This window comes from Ochotona princeps, chromosome 2, assembly GCF_030435755.1.
Source record: "Ochotona princeps isolate mOchPri1 chromosome 2, mOchPri1.hap1, whole genome shotgun sequence".
Taxonomy (NCBI): Eukaryota; Metazoa; Chordata; class Mammalia; order Lagomorpha; family Ochotonidae; genus Ochotona; species Ochotona princeps.
The window spans coordinates 37,221,511-37,238,253 of record NC_080833.1 but is presented as its reverse complement, the minus strand read 5'-3'; the positions used below and the strand labels follow the sequence as shown (position 1 = coordinate 37,238,253).

Sequence of the window (16,743 nt, the reverse complement as noted above, 5' to 3'; positions counted from 1 at the left end):
GTTCTTTCTCCAGGTAGATCAATCAGAGTTAACTAACCATGGATTGCGTGGCCAGAGTCAGTCCTCCCCGCATCCTTTCCCACAGCTGGATTGGGCAATCCTCCCAGGACTTGCATAAATTTCCTCAAGGGGGAGAGAGAGAGAGAGAGAGAGAGAGAGAGAAAGAGAGAGAGAGACACTCACAGGTTCAGCAGCTACTATACAATGGGTGTTTCTGCATTGAGCCCCACCAGTTTTATGGGCAGCTTCTCTGGGCTCCTCCAGGTTGTCTTCTTGCTGGGACTACTTCTGTTGCTGTTCAAGATAGTTCAGTTCTACCTGCATCGCCTGTGGCTGCTGAGAGCCCTCCAGCAGTTCCCAAGTCCTCCTTCACACTGGTTCTTTGGGCACCTGAGAGAGGTAAGAAGGATTGGGACAGGGGAGTGGGCAGGTAGGGGTGTCTGGGCCTCTTAGCATCTAGGGAGCTGTCCTCATGTTGTGTGACAAACAAGGAACTCACGGCTCACCTCATTCCCCCTATAGAAAGTCTGTCTGCTGTGACTCTGCTTTCACACATTCCTTCCTCATGCTCTTGGTCCTGCAGCCCTGCACCTGGAGGGCAATGACTGCTCTTCCCGGGTCTCTGCTTCTCCAGGATGGCCATCCCCTGCAGCCTGACCTAAAAGCGTGAGCTACTGGAGGTGTTTTCGCCCCAGTCATTCTGTGCCTGGCCCTGGGGTTTTCCTGGGAACAAACATCAGTCTGAAGGAAATCTGTTCTGTGGGCTCATAGTGTGTGGATAAGACAGTCAGGAGTCTTGGGAGGAATCAGGATACAGGAAGAGCTTGCCTTGCTGAGATGTGTGGATGGTGTCAGTCATAGAGATTCACCAGAATGGTGTGCATAAGAATGACAGAATTTTCATGATAGATGGCTTCATGGATGAAACCCTAAAGGTTACGGGTACAGATACCCATGACCTTCATCTGAGGAGTACTGATGCTTGAGCTGCACCCTGAGCAGGGTCTATTTTCCTCCCGACTCTTCTGCACACCTTGGAAAGTGAGCTCCTTGGAGCTGAGTGCATCATCCCCTCCCCGTATCCTCGTGCCCAGCACAGGTGTCTGAAGTGACAGGAAAGAGAGAAAGAAGCAGTGTGAGGACTGCAGAGGGACGGCGTCTCTGCTGCATTGCCAACCCAGGGGTGGGGATGCAGAGTCAGGTAAGGAGCCTAAAGGAGAGGGGCTCATCCAGGGATAGTACATTGAGCAAATGTTAGGAGTTGGGAGTTTTCAGACTGGCAGCTCTTGTTTCTCTTGTTACCAGAGAGTGTTGCCAAACACTGCAACTGGAAATGCTCTGCCCTTCACACTTTCCGTACCCCTTGATCCTTTTCTCTTCTACTTTCCTCTTTTGTACTGCGTTGTTCACTATTATTCTCATCTGTCTGTGCTTTCCAACCTCAGGTTCTCTGTTCACCCTGTGCCCCTGGTGTGGAATAACCTTGCTCCTCAGTGTCCAACCTTCCACTGCCCAAACCCAAGCCACCTCCTCCAAGATGCTTTCTAAATCTTCCAGAATAGAGAGGGAAATTTTTTTTTCCTATGAACTATTTTTCCCATGAGTCCCAGTAGGGAAAAATCTGATTCAGGGATTCCACTACAGTGTCCTAGCTGTGAGATCCTTCTGAGAGAGATCACCTGACTCATCTCTGTAACCCAAGACTTCTTAGTCAATGGAGACTCAGTCAGCGAATGAGCACATGAGTGTGGGATGGCTCTCCAATGTCTGGTTCTGAGTCAGGCTCCTCCCTACAGCTTCCCTACATGCTTGGGCTTCTTTCTTGTCCAGTAGTTGTCTTCTACTGGCAAACTCCCAAATTTCCTATGTACACAACTAGACTGTGAGCTCCAGACAGTTAGGGACTCACAAATATCTGTGCCAGAACCAGAGAATCAGAGAACCAGTGCTTGGTATTCCTTGGCAAGCATGTGCTGGATGAGGGCACCCGTGATGACCATGGTTGTGAGAAGGCTGCAAGCAACGACTGGACATACATGTGGCAGACAGTTGCTTTGAGATCTGCAGAAGCAGCTGAGAAGAGCTGATTACATGGAACATCTCAAGGATTCCAGATGAGCTGTGTCTTGAAAGCTGGGGAGAGGCTTTGTGGCAGAGAGGAGGGACAGTCCAGGCTAAGAGAAGAGCATGTACAAAGGCCTGGCGAGAGGGCAAACCTGGCTGTGGGGAGGGGTACAAAGACCTGTCCAAGTGGGCAGGCCTGGCTGTGGGATGGAGTGCAAAGGCCTGGCTGAGTGGGCAGACCTGGGTGTGGGGAGGTGTGCAAAAGCCTGGCTGAGTGAGCTGACTTGCTGTGGGAGGGTTGACAGCAGAACTGCAGAGGTCATGTGAAGTCAATATGGAGGAAGAAGGAAGAGAGGAGTGAAAGCCACAAAACAAAGGCTTTGTGATCCACATTGAAGAGTTTTGGAAGACTGTGTGAGCACACAAAAAATTATTTTCAATGAGAATTGAAAATGAGAATATGAAACCCAAACCTTACAGTCACAGACTGTGCTTTGATACATATATGTACAAATTATGCTTTAGATATCTCAACATTTAATTGGAAAATCACAGTCAATGCACAATTTCTATTTAATTATTCTTTTCACTTAGAATTATGCAACCCCAAGCCTATTTCATCTTAACAAAGACTTGCAAATGTGCTGGGGTAACACTGGTATTGTAACAGTCAATACAGTAATACGAATTTAATATAAATGTTTTAAAATTTAGATATAACCCATTTTAGTCAGACCGTAGACTAAATTATCTTACCAAGATGTCATCAAGTTATGATAGTTGTCATAAAATTATTCATGGAAATTTTCGTACTGATCATTTTCATGGTTTTTTGCAGCATGGAGACAATGTGTGACTGAAGTTTCTGAAAGTAGTATTGAGAAAGACTCATGGTTCTTCCCCAGTTCTGGACTAAATTTTATGTGAGGTCGAATTTTGTCTGGACCACCCTACACCACAGCCCAGGTCATTAGAAACAATTCCAAAGTTATGATTTCTACTGACAGATCCAGAACTCTCTCCCTGCGGCCATTCTGCCTTCCTGCAGCAAGAATTAGAATTAAATTTAGTCTGCATTGATTTATTCTTTTCTTTATTCACAGTTCCAGAAGGATCAGGACCTACAAAAGATTCGGCAATGGGTAGAAGAATTCCCTAGCGCCTTTGTGCTGCGGCTACAGGGGAATGAAATTCATCTCATGCTCTATGACCCTGACTACATGAAAGTGATTATGGGAAGATCAGGTGGGAGTGAGCCTCATCTCAACCACAGCAGCCCTTCCCTTTTAAGTTTATGCCTTTTACAGCCATAAACTTCCAGAAGAAAATGACAATAGAGCCTTGTTATCAGAAATTTGTACCAAATCCATAACCCAACCCAGGTCAGAGCAAATGGGTGGAGATGAATATCCTCTTTCTACTTTGATTATTTAAGTTCTTGCCTTTTTAAGGGAGTTGAGGTGATCTGTTATGTCAATTGTCCTAGATATTATCGACCAATTTGATATCAAAGCTAACTTGGATTTGGATTTTTCATTGTTACTATCCTGAGTGTGGGATGATCAAGCCATTACTCACAGTACAAAAGTCATAGGCTCTGAGTTTGGGAGGGGTTCGGGCTTGGGTTCGGGGGCAACTGCTGCTCCTCACAGTGTGGTGGCTGTGGGGGGTGCCCCTGCCGTGTCGGACCCAATGCTGGGGGCTCACGCCAAAGACACTGCCGCTAGGCAGTGAACGAGTCCTCAGCCTCACCCAGGACCCAAGAGAGCTCTTTCCTCAGGATAAGTGCACCATGAGGGAACTTGGGAACTGGCTTAAAATTCCTAGCTCCACCCAGCTGCTAATGTCTGGCAGCTAGGTGAGTTTGGGAGGGGTTCGGGCCTTGGGATTCGGGGGCAACTGCCGCTCCTCATAGTGTGGCGGCTGTGGGGGGTGCCCCTGCCAGGTCAGACCCAATGCTGGGGGCTCACGCCAAAGACACTGCCGCAAGGTAGTGAACGAGTCCTCGGCCTCACCCAGGGCGGCCAGTGCGCCATGTGGTGCTAGGCTGTGCCTGCTGGCCGCCCGGCCGGGAAGCTCTGGGGTAATGGATGTCCGAATTGCTGCTTAGATAGCTCTAGGGTGACCCCACTGTTTCTGGGTTCTGAGTCAATCCTAAAGATTCCCAATGCCAGTAACTCTTCTTTTGGAGAACTTCTAATCACTCAATAATGCTGAGCTTTGAACACCTATAATGCAAAAGATAAGCCCCAGATTGTCTAGCAGGATATTTTTTTTGCCTGACATGATGTTGGTTCAGGAGACTGGTCACATTAGGCATGTCCATAATTTTAACTAGCACTCTAGAACCTTATCCTGGGGTGGACTCTGTGCAGGATGTGTGGGCCACATCCTGTAGAAAGTTTAGCCCCACTGGTAAACCTAAAGTTTAGGTGGTTATGGACTAAGCTAGGTGTGACCAAGGAGCCTGCCATCAATCACAGGTAAAGGGATCTGCCATAGACTGGACTGGGCAAGGCAGCAGCACCCAAATGTGCATCCTGAATAAGTTGTGGGGTGGGTCGGGCTGCAACATTCACCAGCTCATACAAGGCCAAATGGGAGGCCAGAGTACACCGGGTACTGGCCTAAAAACCAATGGCATGTATGTAAACTGGGTTTGGGAGTGGATCAAGTGGAGGTACTTGGGAAGCTCCCCTGGCGAGTCATAGCTCTCGCTGGTGAACACGCCATCCAGATCTGGGGGTCGGACAAGCAGGGCATAGTAGTTCCAAAATGTGTACATTGGTAATGGAACGTAATGTACTGGGCAGGACTGAGCAAACCTTTGTTTACAAGCAAAACAAGAAACCAGCATGGAGCACAGGTCATACCGAGCTAGGCTCTTGCACCTACTGGTCCTCAGAGCAACCACGGGCAGGTGCATGATTTACAGCTAGAAACAAGCCCAATCGGGGAGGTAACGGGGCACCCTAACTAGGTTGAGGTTCCCACCAAGGGGCGTATGTGCTAGAATTGGAGCTGCGTTCTCTCTAGGAAACAATTGTAGTCACCCGAGGCACTAGTGTGAGCTGGGATTGGATGCACCAGGCCAGTTCAGACCCCAACACCATCTGGTGTCATGGAGAACCAGAGGGTAGATGTGGGACTGACTAGGCTGGGTCTCAACCCCCTACTGAGCCATGTGTGAGCTGTATGTGGTTATGGACGAGCCATGGCCGGGCTGAAACATCCAACAACAAGAACCAGAATGGGGTGAAAGCCAGCCAGGAAAAGCCACTGTTCCTGCTAGGACAGGACGTGAACTGAGTTGGGTTGGCTCAAGGACCCTTGGCATGCCCAAAATCTGGCACTGGGAAGAGTTCTGATGGAGGAGCCTGGGCAACTCCTCTGGCAGGACACAGTCCCTGTAGGTAAGCGCAAGAAGCATGATAGGAAACAGTCCAGAATAGGCCATGGAAAGTTTCCCACTGGCACACATTCAGCATGGGTCAGGAGCAGACCAGGCTCAATCAGTCCATATCACCCACTGGCAAATCCGATCACCAGATCAGAGTGTGGGATGAGCCGGGTTTGGTCGCGACAAAACCAGTACACATTATGGAATGCCAGGGCGTGGTTGCCTGTACTGGATATGAATGCAGCACCCAACCAGCACACGTGAGATCCAGGAAGGAAGGGAGGGGCAGAACTGGCGGGGGGATTAAGGGGCTGGTTCGCTCGCCGGACAGCTACTCCCAATGGAGAGCGTGGGCTGGAATAGAGACAGACTAGACTATGAAAGGCTACAACACCTGTGCGCTGCATGTAGAATAGATCAGGGAAAAGCCAGGCTGGGCTGATTATTCCTGCTGGTGCAAGCATAAATTAGAGTGGGTGAGGGATGTTTGGGCATAGCCGCAGAAGCTGGCACTGGGGACTAATTCTGTCAAGTCAAATCACAGAACCACCTAAAGAGTGCATATACCGGGACAGAGAGACCTGGGAGGGAAATAGTGGGTTCCCCCTTCTTGGGTCACTATTCCCGTGGGAGGGCATGAAAATTAGGACGGGGGCTGGGATGGCTAGATAGAGAGGCACTCAACAACACCCATGAGGGCTGGATGGTTGAGTTGGTTAGATAGAACTAAGCTTTAATACCCATTGACAAGTGCCAGAGCCAAATGGGATGGGGGACAGACTGGTCTTCTGCTACACATACTGGCAAACCAGGGTAGGGGGCGGGCCTGGCATGGGTTATTGAGGGTCGCCCCCACTAGGCTGCAGCTCCCACTGGTTAGTGTGAGGGCCGAGTACGTGCTGGGCAGAACCAGACTGGACTGCAACACCCATTGGTTCCAGTGCAACTCGGGACTGAAAACAGAACCAACCCAGCAATTGCAACCACCAGCTGATCGGGGTGATGGACTGTGCCGGGCCCTGTGCTTGCTAGAACATACAAGAAACTAGTCTGGGAATACCTCAAAGTTTCTTTGGAGATCTGCCCAATCGAACTGCTGGACTCAGAACTCTAATCAAGAAAAGACCGAGGACAGAGCAGATCAATCATTCATCTCAGCTATATGTTGGCAACGAAATAAGGGGCAAACGGAGACTTTATGATGGACCATATCAATCAGTGGACGACCTCATCGAGCGAAACTGGCAGTGATTCATAGCTGGAGAACTATTAACACCACTTGAGCACATATCTCAGAGCATGCCCCACATCCGGGACTCGGGGTGGGCGGGAAACCGGGTGGGGCTTCTCCCTCAATATCCCCCTTTACCTCAGATACAAGATGGAAACAATATGGACATAATAGTATTACCCACTTCCCTATCCCTCTGAACCTTTTTTTTTCTTTTTCTTTCTTTAACTGTAATTAACTATGTAAAGAATGTCAACAACAACACAATAAAATAGATTAAAAAAAAAGTCATAGGCTCTGTCTTGTTCTTGGGCAGGGAAGATATAGCCTGTTTTTTTTTTTTCACAATTCACCTTCTTATCTTCACATATTGGGGTCCCATGTCTGTTGGTTTGCAGAAGAAAGAGGAGGTAATGAAAGATGAGATGGGACCATTGGCAAACTAACGGTCAACAATTGATGGCAACCCGTGGGCTGAACCACTGCTCCTTGGGTGACTGTCTTGTCACCCCCATATTCTTATAAAGCCCTTATTTACCTTTTAGATCCAAAGTTTCATGGCAACTACAAATTCCTGGCTCCTTGGATTGGTATGTATGTACAAATTAGAATTGCATTCTGTACCCTAGTTATGTTTTTCTTAAAACCGCAACTGGGTTCTCTTCTCCTGAACTCTCCCATGCATTCTCCGTGTGATCCTGCCAGTTCCCTCTATTCCCACTAAACATCCTCATACCCATCTCTGCCCAGGGTATGGTTTGCTCTTGTTGGAAGGGCAGAAGTGGTTCCAGCACCGGCGCATGCTGACCCCAGCCTTCCACTCTGACATCTTGAAGCCCTACGTGGAGCTCATGGTGGACTCTGTCCAGATGATGCTAGTAAGTCCATCTTTCCTTCTGTCCCCTCCACACACTCCCTCAGAGTTCTCATGCACAGACTTCACTCTCAAACACATGTTCCACAGACAGCCCTCAGACACAATCACCAGGAACAATACTCAGGTCATACCTGTGGTAGTATGATTCCCCAAATTGGAGGAGACAGAATTCCCAGGTTTTACATGATTGCACCCTGCTCAGTGTCTAAGGAAGAGACACCTATGCTGGCTGCAGATCCTTCTTCCCCCACTTGAAATTCATTAAGACAATGGACATTGGTATTAGTCTTCTGGACAACACCATGGGCTGCCCCCTGTTGGCTGGCACAGTCTCAGTGGCAAGGTGAACATACTAGTTAGCTTTTCATTGCTACAACAAAATACTTAAAATCATAATGAAGGAAGGGGAGGTTTAGTTATGTCATAGTTTGGGCATTAGAAATCCAAAGGGCTTTTATACTGCTATCTCTGGCAAAGGACCCAGAATGGATGTCAGAGCATATATGGAGGAAGGGTCACATGACAGTACAGAAAGCTGAAGATTTTAAATTGGATCACCAGGCTATCATGGAAATCAAGGTCAATAGCCCATCTGTGTTTCCACAGGACAGATGGGAGCATGTCAGTGAGGATTCTCCCCTGGAGATCTTCGATCACATCTCCTTGATGACCCTGGACACCATCATGAAGTGTGCCTTCAATCACCAAAGCAGTGCTCAGCTGGACAGGTGTGTGACAGCCCTTCCACTGCTGGGTCCTGGGCATTTCCAACTGACGTGGGCTCACCATAGCCAGGTGGGGCAGCTCACATGCTCAACGCCACACAAGACAAGACTATGCCAAGTTCTAAGTGTAGACCAAACCTAACCCTGCCTCAGCCACAAATCCCTGATGCCCAGCACAGGTGGTAACCTGGCCTCACACCATCCTGCGGAAGCCTGAGGGTCACCAGGGCCACTTGGAACATGTCTCATAACTGATTATTTCCACTGAATTAGCGATCTCTTCCTAGAACACCACTAGGCTTCCAGATAGGAGACTCCTCCACTTTGATCTCTTCTATGTTCTCTCCCTCAGGAACTCCCAGTCCTACATTCAGGCTGTCAATGATCTGAACAACTTGGTGATTTACCGAGTGAGGAATGTCTTTCACCATAACAGCATCCTCTATAGGTTAAGCTCCAAAGGCCGCTGGTTCTTCCATTCCTGCCAGCTCGCCAGGAAGCACACAGGTTTGGTCTTCCTTCCTATGTCCCCTCTCTCACAGTCATAGCACAGAGGAACTGACCTTGGCTGCTCTTGTTCTATTACCTCCTGGGGGCAGGGACTGGGAGCTGAGATGATGGGATTTCAGGTGCTAGTAGGGGTTGCCTGCATCATCACACTGGTGAGCAAGACCCCATCTCTGCAGCATTCAGCTGAGGCCCCTGGACTGTGCTACTGTGGGAATCCTGGATCCCACCACTGATCCACACACCCACTCAAACCTCTGAGGTCACCCAGTTTGTGGGCAGTGGAGTTCCTGTAGTTAGCTGGAGCTCTCAGCTCTGCCTGTAACTGCTATTCTGGAACAGACCGAGTGATCAAGCTGAGGAAGGCTCATCTGCAGAAAGAAGGAGAACTGGAGAAGGCCACGAGCAAGAGGTGCTTGGATTTCCTGGACATCCTCCTCTTTGCCAAGGTCAGTGTGCAGTGCAGTCCCAAGTCTGGTCTAGAGGCATGGGAGCAGGCACTGAGCCTGCCCTCTCCCTGTGGTCTGCCCAAGATGGAGAACGGGAGCAGCCTGTCTGATGAGGACCTGCGCGCCGAGGTGGACACATTCATGTTTGAGGGCCATGACACCACAGCCAGTGGCATCTCCTGGATCCTCTATGCTCTGGCCACACACCCAGAGCATCAGCAGAGGTGCCGTGAGGAAATCCAGAGCGTCCTGGGGGATGGAGCCTCTATCAGCTGGTGAGTGAAGGCCCAAGAGATGGGAGGACCCTGCTTGTGTGAGGGGTGCCCTGGTGTGCCCAGCCTGCCCCTCCCCTGCACTGGCATTGTTTCAGGGACCACCTGGATAAGATGCCCTACACCACTATGTGCATCAAGGAGGCACTGAGGATCTATCCACCGGTGCCAAGTATTACCAGAAAGCTCAGCAAGCTGGTCACCTTCCCTGATGGACGCTCCTTACCCAAAGGTATGTGCTTCCCACCTTCACTCACCTGTGAGCTCCATGTGGACACATGGGATCTGAGATCTGTGCTTCTGAACCTTCAACATCTGGTTTCCTCCTCAGTAATTGAGTGCTTACTTTGTAGTTTGTTTAAGGTGCCTGAGTCTTTAACCACAAAGTTCACTAAAATGTGAGAAGTTTCAAAAGGTTCATGGAAACATACATGAGGAAAACTTATGCATTCATTTAATTGTTTTTGCACCAAAGTAAACTTCTAACTTCATTTTCCATGAATTGTTGGAAATGCCCTTGTAAGTGTTAGTTTCTGATTTTATCCTAGGGACATTAACACTAAAATCAGATTCCAAGGTATTAGGGCTACAGAAAAAAATCAGACAGTGGCAGGGGGAGATATGCTTTTTTCCTTGGGTTAAGATAAATGAGGGATATTAAGGAAATCTGAGTTGTGGGTATAATGGAGTTCATTGTGGAGAAGCCTCAAGTCATTAGCAGACAATTGGTGAGGTGATTTGAGACCCCTGAAGTAGTAGCGAGACACTTTGGTGCTTCCACTGGTGACTGATTCCTGCTCTGATCTCTGGCCTATGAGGTCGTTCACAAGTCACTCAGCCCCTCTGAGCCTTAGGTGCCTTGTCGGAAGGACGGTGAGGAGAAGCTTGCTGTGAGGTGGAGTGAAACACAGATGTTCCCCAGCTGCCCAAGGAAGGCTTGGGGGGATGTGCATTGTCACCTGGCTGGTCTGCATAGCATGCCCCTGATTCCTTCTTGCTTTCATTCCTGCGTTTGTGCTCTTCTGCTCCTTAGCTCTGTGCTTGGACTTTCCAAAGCCCATCCTGCTTCCTGTAACAGGCCATCCTGCTCAACGAAGAATTTGATGATCTAGACCTTTTGAGCCCAAACACTTCTTGGTGGTTTAAGGACGGTGTCTTATCCCATGGGTATGATCAATCTTTTCTGTGTCTTCTACCTGCCCCACAGGTATCGTACTCCTGCTGTCCATTTATGGCCTTCACCACAATCCACAAGTGTGGCAAAATCCAGAGGTATGAGGAAGGCATGGGAGCTTCTCTTAGGATAAGCACTTTCTCAATCCCTCTAATTTTGGTGTGGATTTTCCTTGACCCTTGTCTTGGTCCTTGCGCTGTCTCTGCAGGTGTTTGATCCCTGCCGGTTTGCACCAGATTCTGATCGCCACAGCCATGCTTTCCTGCCCTTCTCAGGAGGATCAAGGTGAGTGAGCTGTGTATACTAATGAGGTGGGGGGAAAGGAAGGCCTGTGGTCCCACACATGGTGTTGTGATTCTGTGTTCCTGTGTGATTTTTTGAGTATTGTGCTTGCATGTCATTATTGGGAAGGCAGCTTTGTGTGGGTGTCTCTTGTGTCAAAGAAAGGTGACATTTCATTACCAAACCTCAGAGGGTTGGTCCACTGCCCCTTGCAATGGCTAGCTACAGTTCAAATTTGGGGCATAAGAAATTTCAGTGTAGTCAGGACTATTTTTCCCATGCAGGAGTTAGGTTTTTCCTCTGCAAATTGAACTTCAGATATTCACCTTTCCGGATTGTAATGAATTTTTTCTTTTTCTTTTCCCACACTTATTATTATAGTACATGGGATTTTCCACCTGATTCACTAACATAACTTGTTGCTGAACTGTGAGAGATGGCACATGCCTTAGGGGGTCTCATTGTCTAAGCCACACTGTCCTGAAAGGATACAGGAGCTCCCATGGGAATGTTTATGCCAATATCTCAGGCATTTTGCAGTCTTTCTTGACAAAACTTTCACCTTATGTTAATGTTCAAATATCAGTAGAGGGGGATGACTTACCATAATCCCAACAAGGACAAACATGTGGAAAAGAGGACAGCACACTACCTGTGAGAGAAACTCTGCTGCTTAGCATAAGATGCACAGCGTGGGCAAGATTCCTGCTGTGCAAAGTGCAAAGCCCATGCAAACAGCTGTTGAGCTGGACAGCTGTAATTCTAAACAGCTGCCATGGAGATCGTGACAACAGCAGGAGAGGTCCTGGGAAACCAAAACACCAGCGTCATAACTGATTACTAGAAACCAGGTTTTTCTGAATCAGTGATTCTGCAAGTTCTTGGAAGGCTCCACTGATTTTCACAGAACACGTGCTCGCTTTGGCAGCACATATACTAAAATAAGATTTTCACAGAACGGGCTTTTAGCTAGTCATTGTTTGAGGAACTTGCTTTCTATTGTTTACCGCAGGATGGATAACTTCTACTCACTTCTTATCTGCAAAACCTGTTGGTGCTACCAGAGGGCTGGTGGGAACAAGTAGCTAATTCCAGTTCAGAACTCATATTTCCCATCAGTGGATTCCATTCTTTTGTATCTATTGTAAAACTTAACTTAGTTCTAGTACAGTATAATTGCTAATTGCCTTTCTTGGTGTTCAGTCCTGTGACTTGGAAATAGGTAAGTGAAAGTTACTGTTCCTGAACCCAGGGCTTCAGAGATAGGAGCAGAATATGTTCTTGAATGTGTTTGACAGAGTGTGTTGAAGAAGGCACTGGGAAAGAATGCCTATACTTACAAAGACATCATATCTTTAGTCTTCACTCATTCATTCACTTGCTCAATAGACTCCAGATTGTCTTATGTTCCTGACAATGTACTAGACATTCCTAGAGAATGATGGATCTCTTGGGAGACTGGAAGGAGAGAGATTGCTGGCAGAGGGGTAATAGGTGGTGGGTAATTGGCCTGAGCCTTGAGGAGGTGACAGGTAGAGGAGGGAGCTACACCAGCTCATCAGCCCCGACAACAACAGCTGGAAAGTGAGGCTGGACAGAGGACAGGTGGATTACCAGCAGTCCCCAGGGGGCTTGAAGCAGCTGAGGCATCTGGGCACTATCCTATGGGAGAAGCTGGGTGGTGGATTCACTGTGGATGGAGGGGGGAAGAGAGGGCTCCCTCCAAGGAACTCAGTTCCTGCAATCCTCAGAGAATGAGTGCCTGAAAATGTAATTAAGCTCTCTCCTGTGGGCATGACCTTGACTGCCGCACTGGAAAGCAGACCCTGTAGGGCTGAGGGTGGAAAGACCTAACAATGATGAACTCTTTATACAATCCCCATGATGAGATGGAGTCCCAGTGGCAGAGATTTTCTGCTTTTTAAGAGCAAAAGTAGTCAGGATTAGCCCCAGAAGAATGGTAGGCTTTGTCTAGGTCAGGAGACTATGACCAAAGCTTGGGGTTAATGGATGACTATAAGGACAGGAATCAGACTGGGCCACATGAAGGAGGGTATTGTATGGCTGGCTCTGGGACTGAGGCTCAGGGAACAATGCCTGCCCAGTTCAGGAGAGGATCTGAAGTCTCTTCTCATTTCACTGCCCCTTCCTGGTCTAGGAACTGCATTGGGAAACAATTTGCCATGAATGAGCTAAAGGTGGCCGTGGCCCTGACTCTACTGCGCTTCGAGCTGCTCCCAGATCCCACCAGAGTTCCCATCCCCATTCCTCGGATTGTGCTGAAGTCCAAGAATGGGATTCATCTGCATCTCAAGAAGCTCCAATGAACCTGGCAGGAATAAGAACAGGCTCTGAGATCACCTACCTGGCATCCCCCCTTTGAATCACCTGCCGTAGCCTGCTTTCTGTCTGCCCACCTGGCCCTCTTCCACCTGCCTGTCCTTCAGTGTGTCTCTCCTTTTCCCATCTTTCTCCAGGCTTCCAAACTGCTTGGGTTTCTGCTTGTCTACCTCTCTGTGCAAGCACCTCCTGATCACTGCCCGCCTGTCTACCCTTTGTGTTGCTTCTCTGGCCTTTTGGGAGCCAGAGAAAAAAATGATCACAACCTTAGTGGCTTTAGTGACAATAATTATTCTTTGGTTTGGAAGAACAGAAGTTTGAGATGGGCTTCCCTGGGACACAACCCAGGTATGATGAATAATCCCCAATTACTATTATTAAAGATTTTTGGACTTTACCATTGCTGGATGGTCCTAGACACTTGAGATTGATCACTCCCTTGGGTGGTGATGTGTGGTGCAAAGCTTGCTTACAGTGTTGAGTGGTGGCTGCAAGTTGTTGTTCCCTACCAGCTGCAGGCTCATGGGGTGGAAGCAACACAGGCTTGTTTGGTGCTGCAACATGAGGCAGTTTGGCTGTATCAAGTGCAACCTAGGATGAGTTCACTTGGTGTGAAATCCTGTGGTCCCAGGAGAAGTTTCTTTTGGTGCAGGACCACTGTGCCTCCAGCTTTCTTCCTGTCCTGTTCCATTACCTAAGCTGCTTTCCCTGCAATCTCTGGCTTCTGGACTCTTCCTCTTCATTCAGATTTAAGGGCATCTTCATATCTCTCTGCTTCTGTCTTTGTTTCACCTTCAGTATCCTATGGCCCATCACGACTACCTTACATGCACCCAGACAAGAAGGGACAAGCTCACAAACCTGCTGAGATTAAGCCTTGAGCCAGAAAGGGTACATTTTTGTGTCTAGCTTGTGTCACCAAATCAGTGTCCCCTGAAAGTTGCCTGTCTATGTGACTGTCTTCTCTTTTTCCTGAGGCAAATTCTTCTGTTAGATGGAAAAACTGGCATGAGGAAGGCTGACAAGGGAAGGTTCTGATTAGAGGGGCTTATGACTAACCATTTACAGTAGGCTTTAACAAATGAGTTCCAGCAGGCATCTGACCAGCAGACCCTCCTAGTCAATGGACACTCTCTTCTGAGAGCATTTCTGTGCATAAGGTCTGGCCAATTCCCTTTTCTTTTGTTTCTTAGGCTAGATTTTCTTCTGTAATTGACCAGTTTACATAGCTTGCAGTTTTTGCCTTTGTGCTTTCTCTGCACCTAAAGTACTAAGTTTTATGCAATTTTGCATAGAAAAAAGAGGAAGCATGAACCAGGGCAGGTGTTTGGTCCCCTGATTAAATGCCCATTCAGATAACTGCTTCTCATACTGGAGTGCTTGGATTCTCTTGCTGGCTTGAATTCTCAATGTCAGCTTCCCTTCAATGAGGCCCTATGAAGAGGTAAAGTATGGTGGGAGTAGTTGGGTTTTCTACTCACAAGGGAGACCTGGATTGAGTGCCTGTCTCCTGGCTTTGGTTTCAGTCCAGGTTCAGCTATTGTGTGTATCTATTGGGTTAATCAGAAGTTGGGGGTTCTCTGTGTACTTCCCTTAATCTTTCTCTGTCTCTCAGGTTAATTTCCAAAATTCTGAGAATATATCCCTTCAAAGATACCATCAGACTTCTCATTAAAGCATAAGGCAGGGAAACTGCTGCAAAGGAAGAAAGAAATAAGCAAAAGCTCCAAATTCAAGAGTTTAAGGGGAAAGCTGGCAAATATAATTTTGGGGGCTAAAAATAGACCTTTCTGGCAAACCTTCTCAGGTCTAAGACCTAGAGCTGGTTTGTTCCATGTCCAGCATGGCATGAACAGGCTTGGAGAGAGTATCAACATGAAATTGAGGAAAATAATAAATGAGACAGACACAAGCTAAGCTATGAAAGTAGACAGCCAAAGGGAAGCCTTCTTCTCTGAGGAAGAAAGTTGACCTAGAAATCTCATTGCCTCAATCTTTTATTGAACTGCCTAGGAAGTCAAACTACAGGAATTTGTGTGGCACAATCATTGGTAGTTATGCCTCATGTTGATATTAACCAGCCAGTGCTTAATGATCGAGAAGCAGCAGCATGGCCCAAGTACAGAATTCAGTATGTGACTGTCAAGGATATCTTAAAGCAAACAATTCTGTGGCCTTGGATCATTGCACAACTGCAGACCCTCTCCCTGAGGCCTCAACCTTGGTCTTGAACTTCTGCACACTCTTGGACCATTGCCGACAGTTTGATTTTGGTCCCCTGCACCAGCAGTCCGTGAACTCAAGATTCCAGACACAGTTTGTCCTGCTTTTCTTTATCAAGTCACACCGTTACCTTTTATAAACTGCCTGTGGCAGTTTGAGTACCCGGATTTCCAGAGAACAGATATTCTTGGAGAACTTTAGGCAGTTCTATATATCTAGTTTAGTATTTGGTCAGACCTACACAACTAATTTAAAGTTTTGGTGAGCTTTCCCATTTTGTTTGTTGGTGTACAGGTGGTTTTGATGAAGCTGGGGAACATAACCTTTCTTTGGGGTCTGCTGATATTTTTTCTTTTGTGGTTCGTTTTTGTGCGTAGTTTTTAAAGGTAAAAATTTGGTTTTTTTTGTTTTGTTTTGTTTTTTTTGTTTGTTTTTTTTTAGTCTGTAATAGATTCTATGTGTATTGTAGAAGCAATTCTAAGGACGTACTTGTATTCCCTTTCTTCATCCCTTCCTCCTTCCCAGATTTCCTCACATTTCTCTCCCACCTGCCTTCCTTTTTCCTGTGTTGTTGTTTTTTAAATTTTTGTTTCATGACACGGTTTAATAGATACTGGGGTTTCCCGTCCCCTCTGCAAGTTCCCTCTCCTCCTACTGATTTTCCCTCCAGTTTTACAAATGAATGGCTTTCATGAACTTTCATAAGTCCATCATGCTGCCACTGAAGTGTCTCCCAACAATGTAAGTATGGATAATGTCGGAGAGTCCAACATCCAACTGTCAGGACCTTATCAGCCATTTCACTGGGAAGCCATGAGATAGCATTTTTAATTCACCTTATAATAAAAGTCTTTCTAATTCACCAAATAAGATGCTGAACAAGTAAACAGCAAAAAGTGGGAATATAGTCAACAACTAAAACCAATAATTGAATGTAACAATAACCATTTCACCCAAGCACAGCACATTTTAAGTAATCACAGATCATTAAAGCTATAGCAGTATCATGTTGCATCTTCTCCCTTGTCTGTGGGAGCTAAAAGGAAACCGAACCAAACCAAATAAAACAAAAGAAAGCAAAACAAAAACCAAAAAGAATGAAATGTCCTGTGCACATTTGTAGTGGAAGGATGACACCAAGGATAATTTATGGCCATCCTACAGTCATCCCTCTCCAATCAGAATTCTTTTTTCTCCTC

General features: G+C 47.2%; 1 protein-coding gene across 6 annotated transcripts; it reads left to right on the top strand.

Annotated features, from left to right (window-relative positions):
- The first annotated feature begins 204 nt into the window (after nt 1–204).
- LOC131483276 (cytochrome P450 4A4-like) lies at nt 205–13,674 on the top strand. Of its 6 annotated transcripts, none has more exons than XM_058681062.1 (12): nt 205–399; nt 3,174–3,309; nt 7,241–7,285; nt 7,446–7,573; nt 8,179–8,300; nt 8,650–8,804; nt 9,147–9,253; nt 9,338–9,528; nt 9,624–9,757; nt 10,733–10,797; nt 10,908–10,984; nt 13,140–13,674. In XM_058681062.1, the coding sequence occupies exons 1-12, from the start codon at nt 205–207 to the stop codon at nt 13,306–13,308; spliced, it is 1,524 nt and encodes a 507-aa protein (XP_058537045.1). In that variant the 3' UTR covers nt 13,309–13,674. The 6 variants fall into 6 exon arrangements, with proteins under 6 accessions (XP_058537045.1, XP_058537061.1, XP_058537041.1 ...); XM_058681078.1 differs by having other exon boundaries at nt 3,168–3,309; nt 8,746–8,804; XM_058681058.1 differs by having other exon boundaries at nt 3,168–3,309.
- The last annotated feature ends 3,069 nt before the right edge of the window (nt 13,675–16,743 follow it).

What these genes read in the sequence shown, in the direction of transcription:
- LOC131483276 (XM_058681058.1), top strand. Translation starts at nt 205, where the DNA reads ATGGGTGTTTCTGCATTGAGCCCCACCAGTTTTATGGGCAGCTTCTCT. An exon ending in AGTGATTATGGGAAGATCAG is followed by an intron (nt 3,310 to 7,240) that starts GTGGGAGTGAGC and finishes TTTACCTTTTAG; the next exon opens with ATCCAAAGTTTCATGGCAAC. An exon ending in TGGACGCTCCTTACCCAAAG is followed by an intron (nt 9,758 to 10,732) that starts GTATGTGCTTCC and finishes CCTGCCCCACAG; the next exon opens with GTATCGTACTCCTGCTGTCC.